Source organism: Phalangium opilio, unplaced genomic scaffold, assembly GCF_054372755.1.
Source record: "Phalangium opilio isolate 3A_F unplaced genomic scaffold, DU_Popi_V2 ptg000081l_1, whole genome shotgun sequence".
Taxonomy (NCBI): domain Eukaryota; kingdom Metazoa; phylum Arthropoda; class Arachnida; order Opiliones; family Phalangiidae; genus Phalangium; species Phalangium opilio.
Window position 1 is genome coordinate 195,861 of NW_028324188.1, and position 18,168 is coordinate 214,028.

Consider the following 18,168-nt stretch of genomic DNA (forward strand, 5'->3'; position numbering starts at 1 on the left):
ACTTTTAACGTTAGAAAAAAGCCGATATTAGAGGCGATAGAGAAGGACCAAGTTAACGTGCTAGCGCGCGGGAAAGCGGGGCGGCCTGTGGGTAAGATAGAAAAAAATCGCTCGGAAAGAAGCGCGTCGTTAGGCTTAGCGAGGCCTAGGCGCGCGAGACAAGTCCCTCGTTTCAAACGGTTTTGACAGGCTTTGATCGGGCCAATAAGAAAAAACTATGTCGAACGCTAGTCGGAAGCGCTCCGTAGGTGGCGCTACGGTGTCAGCTTCGAATGACGCATAGGGATCCGCATCGAAGGCTAGCTCGCCTTCCCTAGGAGATACGTACGGGGTAGAGGTAAAGCCGCGTCGCTTTTACAGTACTAGCGATTGTACACAGCGGCAAATTTTATTGTTATAAATTTTCATCCCGACGAAGTTATGGGTAAGTGAACCGTAACAACCTTTACCGTTGCCGACTTATTACTAAATAGAGCGTCTATTAAGCGCGTCTCCAACTTTCTCTCGCGATTTTATCCCGATTAAAACTTTAATTAATCCAAATACCCGCCGCGATTCAAAAGGCGCCAAGCTTTCCCGCCATTCTCTCGCTAGCCCTAGCTCTATTGCCTAGCTTTCTCGCCCGCTGCGAGCCTTTTTGTCCGCGAGGATGCTTAGAAACCCGCGATAACGCGCTACCACCGTGCGAGAATTGTCAAAAGCTAAAAACAACTAGCCTAGCCGTCGCGCTACCTACAGAAAGAAAAAAATTGCCACAAACTAGACGGATCTTTTTCGGAAATAAAAAAAACAGGCCAAAGAAAAACTCCTTTTTCTTTTTCCTTTTCGCGTTTACGGAATGGATAAAAGATCATTGAATGGTAATGACTCCAAGAGGAATAAATAGGCCTATTTTAGTGGCGTAGTCTACGCTTGATCCATCGGGAGAACCCAGTACCAGAACAAAAGAAAAATGGTTAGGCTTAACGGCGTGGCGCGAGGCATAACTATTTCAACGTCGTCCACTATATAATACCAACCAAACTGGTCCTTTAGGCTTCGACCACGCTATACCTTAAAAACGCGCAAAAACGCATTATCTGCTAGAAAGCCACGTTTTGTCGTAGTACCATTTAGTAACCCAATTACTTCCTTTTTTAACAAAAAAAAGGAATGTAAATAAACATAGATTATTGATTTATATCACGTTAGTATCCGGAGATCCTTCATTCATCCATATTATTATTATACATCGACGTTTTGACAGAGTTTAGGTTTAAAAGGTCGTAAGAGATAATGGAAAACGATTGAGATAATTATCAAAATAGCTATCTAGTATCCGCACTTGAGTTGTTTTTGAAGTAAAATAGATAATACGCGCTGGCTCTAGGCTCGGCTTCCCCGAGCTTGCAACTAGCCAATCAAAAAACCCCCCTTAACTATGGCTGATGGCATCCTCGACTTGGTACCTTTAACAAAGCGAACGGGCATTGCATTTTAGGTAGCGAGGGAAAGTGCCCCGTTTCAGGGGCGACAAAAAAAAAGATGATTTTTCAAATGATAAAACAATTAAAATAGAGATGAGTTTTTCGTTTTGTAAAAGGGGGGAGTATGTTTTGTATCCTACGTTATCTTATGTTTTACGATTTTGGATCGAAGATCGTGGGGGTGTTAGGGTGTAGTGGGTAAAAGAGAGAAGTCCCTGGAATCCAAGCGGTTATTAGCGCTAGTACGCCGTTGTCAAGCGCGCAGAAAGCAGCGTAGCCAAAGCCCCAAGCTTGGCGAAATTTTGGCGGGATTTCTAATCGATTTTTGTATCCCAAAAAGTCGGGACCTCTGTGTGTGGAAAAATTTCCCCTTTTAAAAATTAGATTTCTCTATCTATCAGTACTAGGAGCCAGACGGACTTAGTTTCGTTTTAAAACAATATATAGTTAAAATCCTTTTAAAAAATTCGCGGCGATTTTCTTCTTCTAATAAATTAATTAAGGTAACTATGCCAGTTTATTCCGAGTTACTCTGGGCGCGAACTTTTGGCGGGTAAAATTTTGGCGCGTTTTCCGCCCTTTTTCCTACCTAGAAGTTGCAACGCGCGAGTTAGAGAGCGTACCAATGGTGGACGTCTCGCGCTTTTCTATCGCGTAGTTTTAGCGCCGGGAAAGCTTGAGCAGCCTTCGGCCGTGGTTCGTAGCGTTTTCTCAGGCTTCGCTCTGTCTCTTGTCGGGAACCGCCGACATTGCCAAAGCCCGAGTAGCTTTGGAGCTTGCTAGGGACGAAAAAGCATGGCGGATAGTAGCTAGAACCTTCACTAGCTAGAGACTCGAGAGAGACGAGGCCAAGCGCACAGCCAAGCTAGGGACGGCTTGCTGAAACTTAAAAATGGTGGACCAAAGAAAAAATATATAGGCCGAAACCGAGATTCTATCAAAGCTACAAAACTTCCTTTTAGAACAGTTTCGCCAGTTTTTGCCCGATTTTAACCGAATTTTCAATGATTTATGGGTTTAAGATGATTGCGAATGCAATTTTCTTATCAATTTCACAAAAATTTTAAGATTTTAAATAAAAATTATTTAAAATGTCAAAAAAACAAAATTGGCATTAAAATTTTCGCAGAGATGAATTTTAAATTTATACAGTTTGAAATCCCTCGATTAAAATTACTTTAAAATTAATTATGACTGTTTCCCGAGGGGTATGACACTTCGCGGCTTATATTTTGGTTTAATTATTTTTCGGTGTACGATTAAGTGTCCAACACCTCGGAAGTATTTTTTTTTTTATAATTTCGCGTTTTTATTGAGAATTAAGTTACAAATTAATTTTAAATGCGTTTTAGAAAGTGCAGGGGCGTCAGCGATTTTAGTTAAAAGCTTTATATTTTCATTCATTTATTTATTTAATAAAGCAAGCTTAGTGTTTCAATTAGGTAAATTAAATTAATTAATTATTTTAAATTAAAATTTTCTACTTGTTCGAATTTTAGAGTGAGTATTTTAAGTTATATTTGCTTGCGCCAAATTAGGAATTAATTATAATTAAAACTAATATTTTATTTTACGCGCAATTTTTAATAGTTTTAACTAATTAAGGAACAACTTATTTATTTTAAATTTTATTTTATTTTTAAGTTAATTCACTTAACAGTAATGAAGTTAAATATTTTTTTAAAAAAAATTTTTTAAAACTAATATAAATTAATATTAATTTGTATGTTAAAGTGATAGTGTCACGTCGTTAGAAATAAGACCAAAAATATTTCTAAAACGCCTGGGGGGAAATGGTCACGTGAATCATTATTAAAGGCGCAAAAATATAAAAATTAACGCTACTGCGCAAGCGCGAGACATTGAAAAAAATTATTAAAACAAGTTGTGGCGTAGGTAAAAGCTTACGTCGCGCTGAAAATGGTTTTTATAAAAACAAGTTGGCAGGTCAGGTAAAAACGTTGCGCCGAAAAAATAAAAAAACAAGTTGGACAGGCAGTGTTAAATATTGCACATACGTAAAAATTTTATTTAAATACGTGACACTATTAAATTTAACTGTGGCTTTATGTGTAAGATTTATACAAAATCAAAATTTAATAAGTGTTTTGGAATGGTTAGAATTTTGTATGAAGTATATTTATAGAGAATATTATTATGTATTTGAATTAAAGGTTTATTTTTTGTTTCCCCCCCCCCCCCCGATTGTTTTGTGTTGGTGATAATAGAAGATGGACTACCTTTAGGACATAGGAATCTTTCCTTGTCTAGCGACTATGACTACCATCACGCAATGGCGCAGCACGCAGCAGTGGTCTCCGCAGCTAACAACTCAAACATTCACCCCGCGATGGCCCAATTGTCTATGTTACCCGCGGGTTTGAACTTGTCGGTTAATTCGGGTCAAGGAATGTCCGGAATAGCGGGTAGTTCCCTGAACAACAGCAATACGTCGCACTTAACGCATCATGGGGGTTCGACCCCTAATTACCACAGTGGCACGCCTACCACTACAACCACCAGTAGTAGTAGCGCCAGCCACAAGAAGCAGAAGAAACCCAAGGTCAACAAAGACGGAGTACCCGCCCCTAAACGCGCCACCACCGCTTACATAAACTTCACCCAGTGGTATCGCGAGGAACTCAAAAAGGCCGGAAGACAAATACCCAGGGTAAATATTCAACCATCTATCCTCAAGGGACACGCACCACTTAAGATTCCTTGACCACTACCCTAAGAAACGTCTTAATCACAACCCAAATCATAGTGGAAGGGCATTTACGCGACTTAACGCGCCTATTCATAGTCTTTTAGCGTCTTGACACGCCTATTCATAGTCTTTTAGCGTCTTGACACGCCTATTCATAGTCTTTTAGCGTCTTGACACGCCTATTCATAGTCTTTTAGCGTCTTGACACGCCTATTCATAGTCTTTTAGCGTCTTGACACGCCTATTCATAGTCTTTTAGCGTCTTGACACGCCTATTCATAGTCTTTTAGCGTCTCGACACGCCTATTCATAGTCTTTTAGCGTCTCGACACGCCTATTCACAGTCTTTTAGCGTCTCGACACGCCTATTCATAGTCTTTTAGCGTCTCGACACGCCTATTCACAGTCTTTTAGCGTCTCGACACGCCTATTCATAGTCTTTTAGCGTCTCGACACGCCTATTCATAGTCTTTTAGCGTCTCGACACGCCTATTCATAGTCTTTTAGCGTCTCGACACGCCTATTCACAGTCTTTTAGCGTCTTGACACGCCTATTCACAGTCTTTTAGCGTCTTGACACGCCTATTCATAGTCTTTTAGCGTCTTGACACGCCTATTCATAGTCTTTTAGCGTCTTGACACGCCTATTCACAGTCTTTTAGCGTCTTGACACGCCTATTCACAGTCTTTTAGCGTCTTGACACGCCTATTCATAGTCTTTTAGCGTCTTGACACGCCTATTCATAGTCTTTTAGCGTCTTGACACGCCTATTCATAGTCTTTTAGCGTCTTGACACGCCTATTCATAGTCTTTTAGCGTCTTGACACGCCTATTCATAGTCTTTTAGCGTCTTGACACGCCTATTCATAGTCTTTTAGCATCTTGACACGCCTATTCATAGTCTTTTAGCGTCTTGACACGCCCCCTTTAGTGCACACAAAGTGTAATTCCAAGACAGAGTTGATACTGACACGATTAACACACTTTTACGACAGATTGGTGATTTTGGGAAAGAATGTGCCGGTAAATGGAACTCTATGACAGAGGATGAAAAAACTCCATTTTTAAATGCGGCCAACAGAGACAAAGAACGTTACAAAAGAGAGGTAACAATATGCAAGCATAAAAGAACAGTTTTTATTTCCGCCCCTCTTAAGTTTATGTTCGGTTATGTAATAAGTTTAAATAAATGTTAATTAAGATGGCGATATACAAGCCAGCGAGAGACGTGAACAAGCCCAAGCGACCTGGTACCGCTTTTATGCTCTTCATGGGGGATTTTCGCAAAACCATGGCGGGTAAAGAACCAGATGGTGGCGTCGCCGCCCTAGCCAAACTCGGTAATTTTTTTGTTTTAAAATGTCTAACATGAGTGGAGTGAGTATTCATATGAATACTATATAGTACTGGGGAAAATACTATATAGTATTCATATGAATACTATATAGTACTGAGGCAAATACTATAACATGTATACTCATAATGAGCAACAGGGTATCGGAACAAATACTTATAAAAGTATGAAGGCCTACATTTAGTATTGATTTGGATACTCCTAAAGGTAAATGGGATATCGCGAAGTATTTCTATAGTACATAGTATTAACAGAGTATTAGAACAAATACTTTTTAAGTACTGCGTTTAGTATTGATTTGAATACTAATCTGATATATCGCGAAATGTTTCTAAAGTACTGCGTTTAGTATTAACGTGAGTACTCCAGGTGAGTAACAGAGTATCAATACAAATACTTTTTAAGTACTACGTTTAGTATTGATTTGAATACTCCTAAAGGTAAATGGGATATCGCGACTAGTATTGAACAAATATATCTAAAGTACTATGTTTAGTATTAAGATGAATACTAGGGACTAGAACTCGGGAGTTTTACTTCTAAAACAACACAGTACTAACACGAGTATAGCGACGAATACTATCACGCGATAATAAAAACGAGTATCGCGACGAATACTATCACGCGATTATAAAAATAAAAACAGTACTAACACAAGTATCGCGACGAATACTATCACGCGATAATGAAAATAAGAACAACAGTACTAACACGAGTATCGCGACGAATACTTTCACACTATAATGAAAACAAGAACAACATAGTACTAACACGAGTATCGCGACGAATACTATCACGCGATTATAAAAATAAAACAGTACTAACACGAGTATCGCGACGAATACTATCACGCGATAATGAAAATAAGAATAACAGTACTAACACGAGTATCGCGACGAATACTATCACGCCATAATAAAATTAGAACAACAGTACTAACACGAGTATCGCGACGAATACTATCACGCCATAGTAAAATTAGGACAACAGTACTAACACGAGTATCGCGACGAATACTATCACGCCATAATAAAATTAGGACAACAGTACTAACACGAGTATCGCGACGAATACTATCATGCGATATTTAAAACATTTACAACACAGTACTAACACGAGTATCGCGACGAATACTATCACGCGATATTTAAAACATTTACAACACAGTACTAACACGAGTATCGCGACGAATACTATCACGCGATAATAAAAATACGAACACAGTATTAACACGAGTATCACGACGAATACTATCATGCGATATTTAAAACATTTACAACACAGTACTAACACGAGTATCGTGACGAATACTATCACGCGATAATAAAAAAAAATAAAATTTCTTGAACTAAACAAAACCCGAAAACAATTTCCGCTCTCATTAACAGGAGGCGAAAAATGGCGGGGTATGTCCGAGGAGGAAAAAAGGCCGTACGTCGAAAAACAAAATGACGAAAAAATTCGTTATGAAGGAAACATGGAGGAATACCGGAGAAAGGTAATATCCCTTTTCTGTATTTTAATATCATTCTTTGAAATACTATTTTACTCTTATTTAAAAAAAAAAAACACTTCTACCGAGTATTATTTAATTACTTATTTCGATATATACAAGTGCTTAAGTATTCATTTATTTTTGGATAAGAAACTGAACTGATCTGATCTGATCTCAGTTTGTATTTTATTTTATTTTAATTTATTCTAATTTTTTTGAACCTTTTTGAGTGGTTTTTTTAAAACAATTTTTGATGATTTGAATTCATATCATAAAGTTACGTGCAATGATTTAAACTCGGGTAGCAAAAAGCCCCGCTACACCGTTTTAAATAAACGGCCGGCGACCTTTTGACCTTTTTGTGTGTATAAAAATTTGAAGGGGTCTTTAACGGAAAAGAAACGAACAAATTATATCATTCATATAAGACACAAAAAATAATTCACATCGTGTCTTGGTGCAGTTGGGCAAAAATATATCAATTGCGCAGTCTCACTAGAGTAGCGACGCCCCCTGGCGATTTTAAAACTCCAATATCTTGACCCCTGAATTACGTAAAAATTATTTTATAGAAACATATCTCCGAACTATTTTTTTTTTGTGCATCTCATTTTTGCTTAAACCATCTCTAGTTTATTTGGTTAATTAACCCCCGTTTTTAAAGGAAAAATTTATTAATGGACTATGGAACGAGTTGTAGTTTAATTTTTATTAATTAGCCTTATTCCTGATCAGCGCCACCTACCCATAGCGGCGACTTTGAGAACTACTGTAAGCGGCAAGCCAATCAGATGTCGCTAAAATCTGGTGACGTCACTGACTAACACTCTCGGGTCTTACCAAAAATGACGTCACCAGATTTTAGCGACATCTGATTGGCTTGCCGCTTACAGTAGTTCTCAAAGTCGCCGCTATGGGTAGGTGGCGCTGATCAGGAATAAGGCTAATTAGTTAGTTAATGTTCATCTGGCAAATATTTGTGGGTGGACAATGCAGCGTTTTAATTGAAAATATTCGATTTAATTAGACCAAGTCTTAAGAAAAAGCTTTCAATTTTGTTACATCGCGATTCGCGAAGCCCAAAAATCCGCTGACTCATTGGGCATCATTCAAACTCTTAAGCCTAATTTCATCAACTGGCAAAATATTTTATTTAAAAACGACCAAGTCTTAAGAAAAAGCCGTTAAATTTTGTTATATGCTGACTCATAGGGCATCGTTCAAACTCTTAAGCCTAATTTCATCAACTGGCAAAAAATTTGATTTAAAAACGACCAAGTCTTAGGAAAAAGCCGTTATATTTGTTACATCGCGAAGCCCAAAAATCTGCTGACTCATTGGGCACCATTCAAACTCTTAAGCCTAATTTCATCAACTGGCAAAAAATTTGATTTAAAAACGACCAAGTCTTAAGAAAAAGCCGTTAAATTTTGTTATATCACGAAGCCCAAAACAATTTTGCTGACTCATTGGGCATCATTCAAACTCTTAAGCCTAATTTCATCAACTGGCAAAAAATTTGATTTAAAAAAGACAAAGTCTTAAGAAAAAGCCGTTAAATTTTGTTATATCGCGAAACCCAGAAAAACAATTATGCTGACTCATTGGGTTTCGTTCCTTCAAAACTCTTAAGCCTTGGTTCCGCACTAAGCCTAATAATTCCAAATTTTTCAAAACTTTTATTATTACGATTGTGTAATTAATTGTAAAGCCTATACTTCTTACAATTTCATTCATTCATTCATTGAGAGATACTAATCTTCTCATTTTTATTTCCTAAGCCTTTGCCAGTGACAATTCAGGTTAGAAAAAACACTTTAATTTAATTTAATTAAATTGAATATTCAACTCGTTCAGAGTACATTTAAAATAATTCCTTTAAAAAATATATCAAAGAACCAAATGAACTCTGCGCTTGTGATTTTGTTTATCAGCATGTTTTGTTCATGTATGATCGATCCTGCTTGGTGAATGTTATACATATATATATATAAAACGCTTGGAGCATGATAAGATTTGGGTTTGGTTTGTTGAATGGTGATTGGATTGGTTTGGTTTTATTACGTTTTTACCAAAAAAAAAAAACAAATGTGCGGGACAGGGGTTGAAAAGAAGATGTTATTTTATTAATTAAGTTTAATTTAATTTAATTTAATTGAAAACGGATTGATTGATTGAGGACGAGGTGGATTAGGGAGAAGGGAGGGGATGGGTCCGTTTTGTTTTATGAGCTGTGCCTATCTCGTGACCGTGAGCTTTTTTCCAGCAAAGTGTGGACATCGTTCAACCAGCTAAACCGCCGCAGAGACACAATGATGATTCTTCGCAGGAAAGCTCGGAAAGTCAAGACAACATGTCGACTTCGCACGTGACACAATCCTCCCACAATCAGTCGGCCAATTCGAATCGTTCGGGAAATTCTACCCCCGTCTCGCAGTCTTCGTCACCCCCTGCCCAGACAGTCAGTCCCGGCTCTAATTCCTCATCGTCCCAACAAAATTCTGCCTCGGCCACGCCCACTAGTACCGGTGGTGGTGGCAGCGGTGTATTGCCCTCGTTATCCTCGTCTATGTCATTGCCACACGCTCTAGCTAGCATGGGTTACACGCAGCACTCCCTACCCAACTTCGCCCACTCTGGTACCGTTCTAGCCGCGGCCGCCGCCGCTAGCAACTATAACCAAAATCATCCCCACGCAACAACCATGCCCGCTACATACTTAGCCAATAGCGGAGCCACTTACAGTCAGGCCCATTTGCCAGGACATTATAGTTGGACCTAAGCACCACTCCGCACCACAAATCCCCCCGGCCGGGATAATAGAAACCCTCGGGGGAAACAAACAAACAAACAAACAAACCCCCCTGGCCCCCTCAAACATTTCTTAAATGTTATTTCATCCACAAATCCTCGTTAATGTTATTATTATTATTATTATTTTTTTTTTTTTTAGTATTAATTAATTCAGCTTTCACCAAGCAATTAAGGTTTAGTTTTTATCCTAAATAAACAAACAAACAAACAAACAAATTATGCATTCAATTAAAAACACCTCATTAAAAACAGACGTCCCCCAAAATTTTTAAAGAGAGATTACCGAAGCAGCGTAAAACTTGAGTTCCGATCGACTTTTATTTTTTAATTAAACAGACAAACAAATAAATAAACAAATACAACGCAGTTTACTAACAAACAAACTAACTAACCTCTCTCTCTCTGGATGGCTGGCTTAATTACAAATTATTCAAAAGCGCCTGTATTTTAAAATGAAATATTATAACACTACCTCGAAGCTTAACTATCTGACTCACACCAGTTGCTAAGCCTTTTAATAAAACTCCGGAAATCATCGCAAATCTCACACAAAACACTCAAGTCATTGTTGAGATTTTTTTAAATAAACCTGCCTCATTTTTTACTCACTAAGCCTAACTTAAATCGGGTCGTGAAAAATTTTAACGTCGAATTTTTAAAATACGAACTTGGCGTTGTCAAACTCAGAAAGTCTAATTTAGGGCCAAGGCTTAACTATAACGCCTTTAAGCGGTTAAGTCTAATAATTTTGGGCCAAGGCTTAACAATAAACTTTGTCAGTAGGCCTAATTTTCGGCAATGGCTTAACAATAACGCCGTTAACAACGGTAAAGGGCGGCAAAGGCTTAGGAAAACGACAAAAATTATCGTCACAAGTTACACTTAAGCCTAATTTTGCCAATACAAGAACGCAGTTAAGCCTAATTGTTAAAAACAAGTCAGTTTTAGCGCGAATTAAACTCATTTTTACGTTGATTGGTTAACTCCCTTTAAAAATAGGCCAAAACAAAATGTTTTTTAGGTCTATAAAAGTAAGACAAACACATTTACGGGTTGATAAAAACACAAAACAATTTTCCTCAGCAAACACACACAATTTTTAGGTTTTTGACTGTCAAATTTTTGAGTCCGTTGACGTAATAAAAAAAAAAGCTCTTATTCTTTGTCCCGTTTTAAAACCCCTCAAATGTTTTAAAGAAATTTTTAAAACAAACAAAGTTGGGTAGGGAGTTTATAGCCATATTGTCTTGTAAACTGATAGTGAGGTTTTTAAGCAACAAGCAAAAAAAAAAAAAAGGTTTAATTATCAAAAGAAAAGAAAAAACAAAAATAAGTAAAATGAAATGAAAATAAGAGATAAACCTTTTCGCGAATTATTTTTTAAAATTATTATCTTTTTTGACCCATCGTTTATTAATTAATTATATTAAAAATTTAAAGGAATAAATGTTTTAGTATCTTATTTATAATTCGAAAAGATCAAATTTATTCCTTTATTTATAGGCCATAAAATTAAAAAAGAAAAATTAATTAATTATTATTAATTAATTAAGATCAAATTTAAGTTCTTGTTTTTTTTTTGTGCGCTTTTTTTCATTCATGTCTATTTTTTAATCGTAAGCTTTTTTTCTCATCAATAAAAATAACCCGTTTTTTAATCTTAAAAAAAAATGATATACTTTTTTTTGGTTCTTAATCTCTCCCGTCTTTCGTCTTTAATTTTCTTTAATTAAAATAATTTAAAGGATGGTAATGTGGAATTAATCTTAATTAAATTATTTAATTTTCAAACATTTTTAATTAAATTTTACTTATTCAAAATTTTCTAAAAACTCCGTTAAAAATAAATTTTTAATTTTCCACAATACTTTCTCCTTTAAATTATTTATTTTTTATTATTTCTGCGCATTGGGCTTGGGCGTAAACAAACAAATAAACAAAAACAAACCAACATAGTTATTTATAACGCTTAATTTTCCATTTTTTCCAATCCTAACCACCAATCGCCAAAAAAACCATCCTCCGCTGTGCTGTTTTAACGTTAATTCCGAAAAATATCACTCCCCCCCGCTTCTACCAAAGTATAAAACCAAAAACACACTGCACGCTACAGTAAATTAACATTAAACACCTCGAAAACATTTAATATTAAAAATTAAAGCCGTTAAATTAAAAAAAAAAAACGCAAAAATACTCATTGACGTAATATCAATTATTTTTCAATTAAAACCTATTAAAGGTCATGACCTTTGGACTAAAAATAAACCTACACATGGTGATAAGAATGAACACATTTTTATCACTCGCGGCGGTGAGATTCAATGCGCTTAAAACAAATACGTTATGAACTTTCGAAAAGTCGATTTCGTAAAAATGAAATATATCATTCCGTGAAATTCATTCATTCAGGCATTTAAACCAAAGACTTATCATGATGAAACGGTGAATTCATGATTAATAAATACATACGTAACAGTAACAGGGGGTGCCGAACTGCACTGAGACAGGGTTGTGTTAAAAACGGGATAAAACTTATCCTTAAAACGGAGAAAAGAAAAGAGAAAAATTGTAGGTCGTAGCGGTACGACCAACGAACACTTCGGGGGAATATTATGAAACTTCTAATATTTCCCTATTAAATCAACATGCAAAAAAAAAAAAAAAAAATAAACAAACAAACAAACAGTGACGGTGATTTAAACATCATTAAACAATTAAATTAATTACCGTATTAATTAAAATTAATTTCCACATTACAATTACAATTTTTATAAATACAGGCTTTAAGTAAGTACCAATAGCTACTCGATATATATCTATATATATTTTTTAATTAATGTTAATTAATTAATTAAAACAGTCGTTTATTAATTAATTAATATTTTAATTAACATTATTCATAATTAATTAATTAATTAATAAATAAAAATAGGCCCAGAGCAATTAAGAGATGCAAAATTTTTAAATCTAAAAAAACATAAACAAACATAAACATACAAACATATTTCGCGACTTGCAAATATATTTTTTAAACATTAAATAAAAAACGGTGGCACAAGGTCTACAAAATAAAGAAACTTAAAAATAATTAAAAATGGTATATAAATATATCTTTGAAAATTAACAAAAAAAAAACAGAGTGAGTGAATTGTTAATATTTTAAACCTTCCCAAAAACAACAAAAAAAAAAAGACTTTGGTGTTAAAATTACGCGATAAATTAATTAATACTCTACAGTTTATCAATCCTTCATCATCTCTCGTAACGCGACTTGATCGAACTGTTCTACGCTAAAAAATATTGGCCTTAACAGTGAGCTTTAATTTTTTTCCAAATTTATAATATATCAACGGTATCTTCCCCCCCCCCTCCGTTAAAGTGAAACAAACAACGGTAATTAAAACGTTACGGGTTAATTAATTAATTTAATTTGGTTAGTGGGATTTAATGAAAGCAATGAATTCATAAACTCTATCCCCATTCATTTTCCGATCCCTGATTTTCTATTCTATGTTATTTTATGAAAGGAAACTTTAATTTAATTTGGGTTGGTTAATTTAATTTAATTTTAATATTATTAGGTTTAATTAGGCCTAACGCTTTTAGTTTTCAAATTAATTATGGTAGGTAAACATAACTTGAAGTTATTTAATGGTATTGCGAGCTCTATTTCCATTGGTGACGTCATAAGCTATGGGCAGTGACGTCATAAGCTATCGGCAGTGACGTCATAAGCTATCGGCAACGGGGGTATTTACTAGTGTTATGAACGATTTAATTTTAATTTGAATTAAATAACTTTAAGTTTAGTTACGGCAAAACTAAAGGACGTATTAGTTAATTAATTAATGGATAATTAAAATAAGTAATTCTTCAAAAACATTTTTAAGGACAGAATTTAAAAGAGTTAATTCCTCCGTAAAAAAAAACGAACCAAAACTATAAAAGTTCCCAGGGTATAAAAAAATTATAAAAAATATTTAAGAATCATCTTTTAATAAAAGAAAAAGAAAAAAATAGTAATAAATGAAAAAAAATTAATTAATTAATGGATGAACGCTGTACAAAATTGCTTGTGCCACCCCCATGACCCATGACCCCCTCACACCAATATATTTCATCGTAATGTAAAATTTTCCATTCCCAATAGTAGTTTAGTGAGTTTTAAGTTAAGTAATTTTTGATCCTAATAGTTAGTTAAAATGTTTTTAGAAAAAATTAAATTGAAAAAAAAAAAGGAAAAAACTTTAAGAAAAAAAAATTAAGTAAAAATTAAATGTAAAGTTATATTAAATGTAAAACTTTAACTGTGCTAAAAAGAATCGCACTAATTTTTGTAACATTTTAGTACGGAATTTGACAAGGGAAAAAAACAAACACTTAGCACTACCATAAATCAAATCAATGCGCAAAAAAAAGCTGTCAAGGGACTATTTTCTCGCTCTTGGTTACGCCCCTATATAAAAATGTTTCCTCAATAACTGCGGGTGGGATTTTTAAACTATAGTTAAATATAATTATTTTAATTTAATCGCGATTATTTTTGGTTAAATTAAATTTAATCGCGATTATTTTTGGTTAAATTAAATTTAATCGCGATTATTTTTGGTTAAATTAAATTTAATCGCGATTATTTTTGGTTAAATTAAATTTAATCGCGATTATTTTTGGTTAAATTTAATCGCGATTATTTTAATTAAATTTAATCACGATTATTTTTATTATTAATTTAAAGGTATCATTTTTAATCTATACTTCAGGATAATTATTTTCAGTTAATCATAATTTTAATTAATAACTATTTAATTATAATTAACAAAAATAAGATAAACACAGCTGCATCGCTTGATAACTTCGAATTTATGGGAGAAAGAGAGAAAATTCATAAGGGTGCCATGCTGCTTCAATTAATATATATATAATTAACATTAAAAACTTAATTAACAACCACAATAAGGGACAGAAAAATTGGTCTAAATTAACAACACTATTGGAATCAAGTTAAAATTCATGTGAAAGTGCCTCCACGCGCTGAAATGCCATAAATACAATACATTAATTACCCTTAATTAATTAATTAATTACTCATAAAAACCTCATCAAACAACCTCATGGATAGAATTGAAATTCATTGTCAAGGTCATCTCTTTCGCAACCCTTTCCCCTCTAAACCCCCCCCCCCCCCCAAAAATAAACAATTAACCCTTTTAAACTCATGTAAATAGAATGGTAAATATTTAAATAACAAAAAAATCCCAAATAAATCTCCGTTTTTGATTAATAAAATGTAAAAAAAGGAATTTAATCAAAGAAAGGTTGTGTGGCCAAGCCAAATTTTAGTGCGCATTAAATAATATATGAGGAAATAAACAAATAAATAAACAAACAAACAAACATTTTTGCAACAACACCGCGCCCCCCCTAAAAAATATTAGAAATTTTTTTCACTGAAATAAATAATTAAAAAAACAATTCGCGTACGTGAAAGTAGCATGGCACCCACAGATTTTTACGATTAAGTTAATTACTTACTAATAAACCCTCAAATTGGTTTAAAAAAATATATAATCGGGTATAGAACACAAACAAATATTGGTCCAATCGGATGTATCGAAATATTTATACAGGTAAATAAATAAACAACACTTAGCAGGGGTATATAAAAAACAGCAGGGGTTGGGGGATCATCAATAAAGGTTGTAATGTAATATTTAATATCTACTTTAGAAATAGCCTAATTAATTAATATTAACCACAAGGTGGTTATATATAATATTTTTTAACCTAACCCCCATAAAATAAATTTTAATTTTAATTAGTTTAAGTAATATTTTAAATATACGTCATTTATATATTCAAGATAACCCCTAAGTTACCTCTCCGCCTACCCAATCACATTTATTTCCCCATCACATAATAAACCCTCCTTCAAATAGGTGTAAATGGGAGGAGCCTTCTTAAGCCTTGGTCCCTTATGTCAATTCCCAATATCGTAAATATTGGACCAATCAAGTAGATCATGTGAATGAGAGGAACCATCTTAAGCCTCGGCACCTTATGCTAATTAATTTCCAATATCGTAAATATTGGACCAATCAAGTAGATGTAAATGGGAGGAACCATCTTAAGCCTCGGCTACTTATGTTAATTAATTTCCAATATCGTAAATATTGGACCAATCAGGTTGATGTAAATGGGAGGAACCACCTTAAGCCTCGGCCTATTATCGTAAAGACCATTTAGACCAATAACAATTTCTTTTTGATTATAATAAATGACCTACATTAAATTAAATAATTACTTAATCTAATTATAATTAAATCAATATAGATACCCTTAATTTTAAGGGGGACCAATTAATACCAAAAAACAAAAAACCACCAGGTAGTTTTATTTTCAACAAAACTACGATAAAAAATATATAAAATCTTCCATGCAATGGTGACGTAAGTTTCACATAAATTAATAAAAAAATACCCCCCAAAAAACCTCAGAAAGCGGAAATAAATAAATAAATAAAACCTCAGAAAACAATTTAAAAAAAAAACAACAAAATGCCCTCCCATAATTGTAAATAAAAATAAAATGAAAAAAAATTCCCGTAAAATTAAAAAAAAAAAAATAAAATAATCTTTATATAGGAATATTTGGTATATATTGACAGTAAGGGTTTTTTAAAAAACTGTCTATTGTATCTTTGTGATATAATTAATTCTTATTTAAATTAATTAATTAATTATAATCAAATTTAATGACGTGTAAGTATAAGTATAAGCCTTTGCTTTGGGTTACTTATGGGTTTCTACTCTTTTATTTTTAATAATTGTTGCTTAAGCACTATTTTATCGTTTTTTATAAACTTATGGTAATTATGGTAATTAACCAAAAAAAAAACCACACCATTTTTTTTTAAGTAAACTGAATATTTTTGCGTTTTTTTTTCTATGTTTTCGTTTATTTTCACACGAAACTAACTGTGGGCGCACACCTAAATATTTGGATAATTAAAGGACGCTGCCGGAGAATTCCAGGAAATTCTTGGTGAATAACACCAAATTGGTTTTCTTTTTTTCAAAATATTTGATTTTATCGGCATTGATCGTAAATTAACAAAAAACAAACAACCATTTTTTTGATTTTAAACATAAATAAAAAATAAAAAAAAAAAAACAGAAATGCAAAAAAAAAAAATTAAAAAAAAATGTTCTATGTAAAACAATAAACAAAAAAAAAACCAACCATTTTGTGCATGTCCTCAATCAGAGAGTTGTAAATAAACTCCAGCCATTGTTGGGCTTCCATTGGCCTATATATTTTCATATTTTACATTTTAAGCCTATCATATGTTCATATCCATAAGTTTGCTAATCTCTGGTAACTTAGAAATTGGAGCTTGTAATTTTAAAGTGAATGAGGTAAGTCATAGATTCGAAGGGTAAAGCGACTGACGTACGCCTGGTGCATGAGGCGCTGCTATCAAAGGCCTAATTTGTAATGCAGACTAAATAGGAGCTAGATGGAACTTAAGTCCTGCAAAATTAATTAACCACCACCGAGTGTAGTAAGTACTTCAATTGACTCGCTTCCGTCGTTCTCCTTCTCGAACTAGTTATCTCGAGAACTGTAAGTCTCTAGAGAAGTGTCATACTTATGGAAGGAACATATCTTATAACCTTATGATGTAATGTAAATTAAGGCTTTTTCTATCAAAAACATCGATTTGCCAAAAGCTTTTTTTTCATATAAGTCTCTAGGTAGCATTACGAAGTATAGGTAGTGTCATACTTATCATGTAACATATCTTATGACCTTATGATGTAATGTAAATTAAGGGTTTTTCTATCAAAAACATCGATTTGTCAAAAGCATCTTTACTGATGTCTTAATTGAGGTTTGTATGAACGCCAATTTATAATATCTCCGTTCTTAATAGACTAATGGCACCTTATATTATTTCCCTATGGAGTTTAATACAGTACGACGAAGGGTCTGTCATTACTCTACACAAAAGTAGATGAAAACGTTTGCCATCCATTCCGTTTCAATTTCACATAAGCTTAATTTCTTAATAAGTAACACCAGAAGGGGATAATAGAAGAAGGATGACACTCTGTATCCTTTTAATGCTTTAGTTTTGTAACGTCATTCTTCCCAGGCTCACCCTTTTAGTTTGCTTTCCCGCTCATCAAATTACAAATGGACATCGCACCGTAAGGTGAATTCTATAGTTGTTTGGCACTAAATCCCCAGCAATCATCCCACAATCGTCGTCTTGACGTGGGACAAAAATCCACAAGCGCGTCTTGCCAAATATTTAAACGATAATCG

The 18,168-nt window shown here is 33.9% G+C and overlaps 1 protein-coding gene across 4 annotated transcripts; it reads left to right on the top strand.

Moving 5' to 3' along the window:
• LOC149653781 (uncharacterized) lies at positions 1 to 16,712 on the top strand. Of its 4 annotated transcripts, XR_016370781.1 has the most exons (8): positions 1 to 424; positions 3,695 to 4,137; positions 5,173 to 5,283; positions 5,379 to 5,517; positions 6,920 to 7,029; positions 8,808 to 8,828; positions 9,293 to 10,548; positions 10,599 to 16,712. XR_016370781.1 is itself a non-coding variant. In XM_089846683.1 (7 exons), exons 1-7 carry the CDS (start codon positions 421 to 423, stop codon positions 9,806 to 9,808), a joined length of 1,344 nt encoding a protein of 447 aa, XP_089702809.1. In that variant the 5' UTR covers positions 1 to 420; the 3' UTR covers positions 9,809 to 16,712. The 4 variants fall into 4 exon arrangements, 3 of the variants coding, with proteins under 3 accessions (XP_089702809.1, XP_089702810.1, XP_089702812.1); XM_089846683.1 differs by having other exon boundaries at positions 9,293 to 16,712; XM_089846686.1 differs by lacking the exon at positions 1 to 424 and adding an exon at positions 1,688 to 1,969 and having other exon boundaries at positions 9,293 to 16,712.
• The last annotated feature ends 1,456 nt before the right edge of the window (positions 16,713 to 18,168 follow it).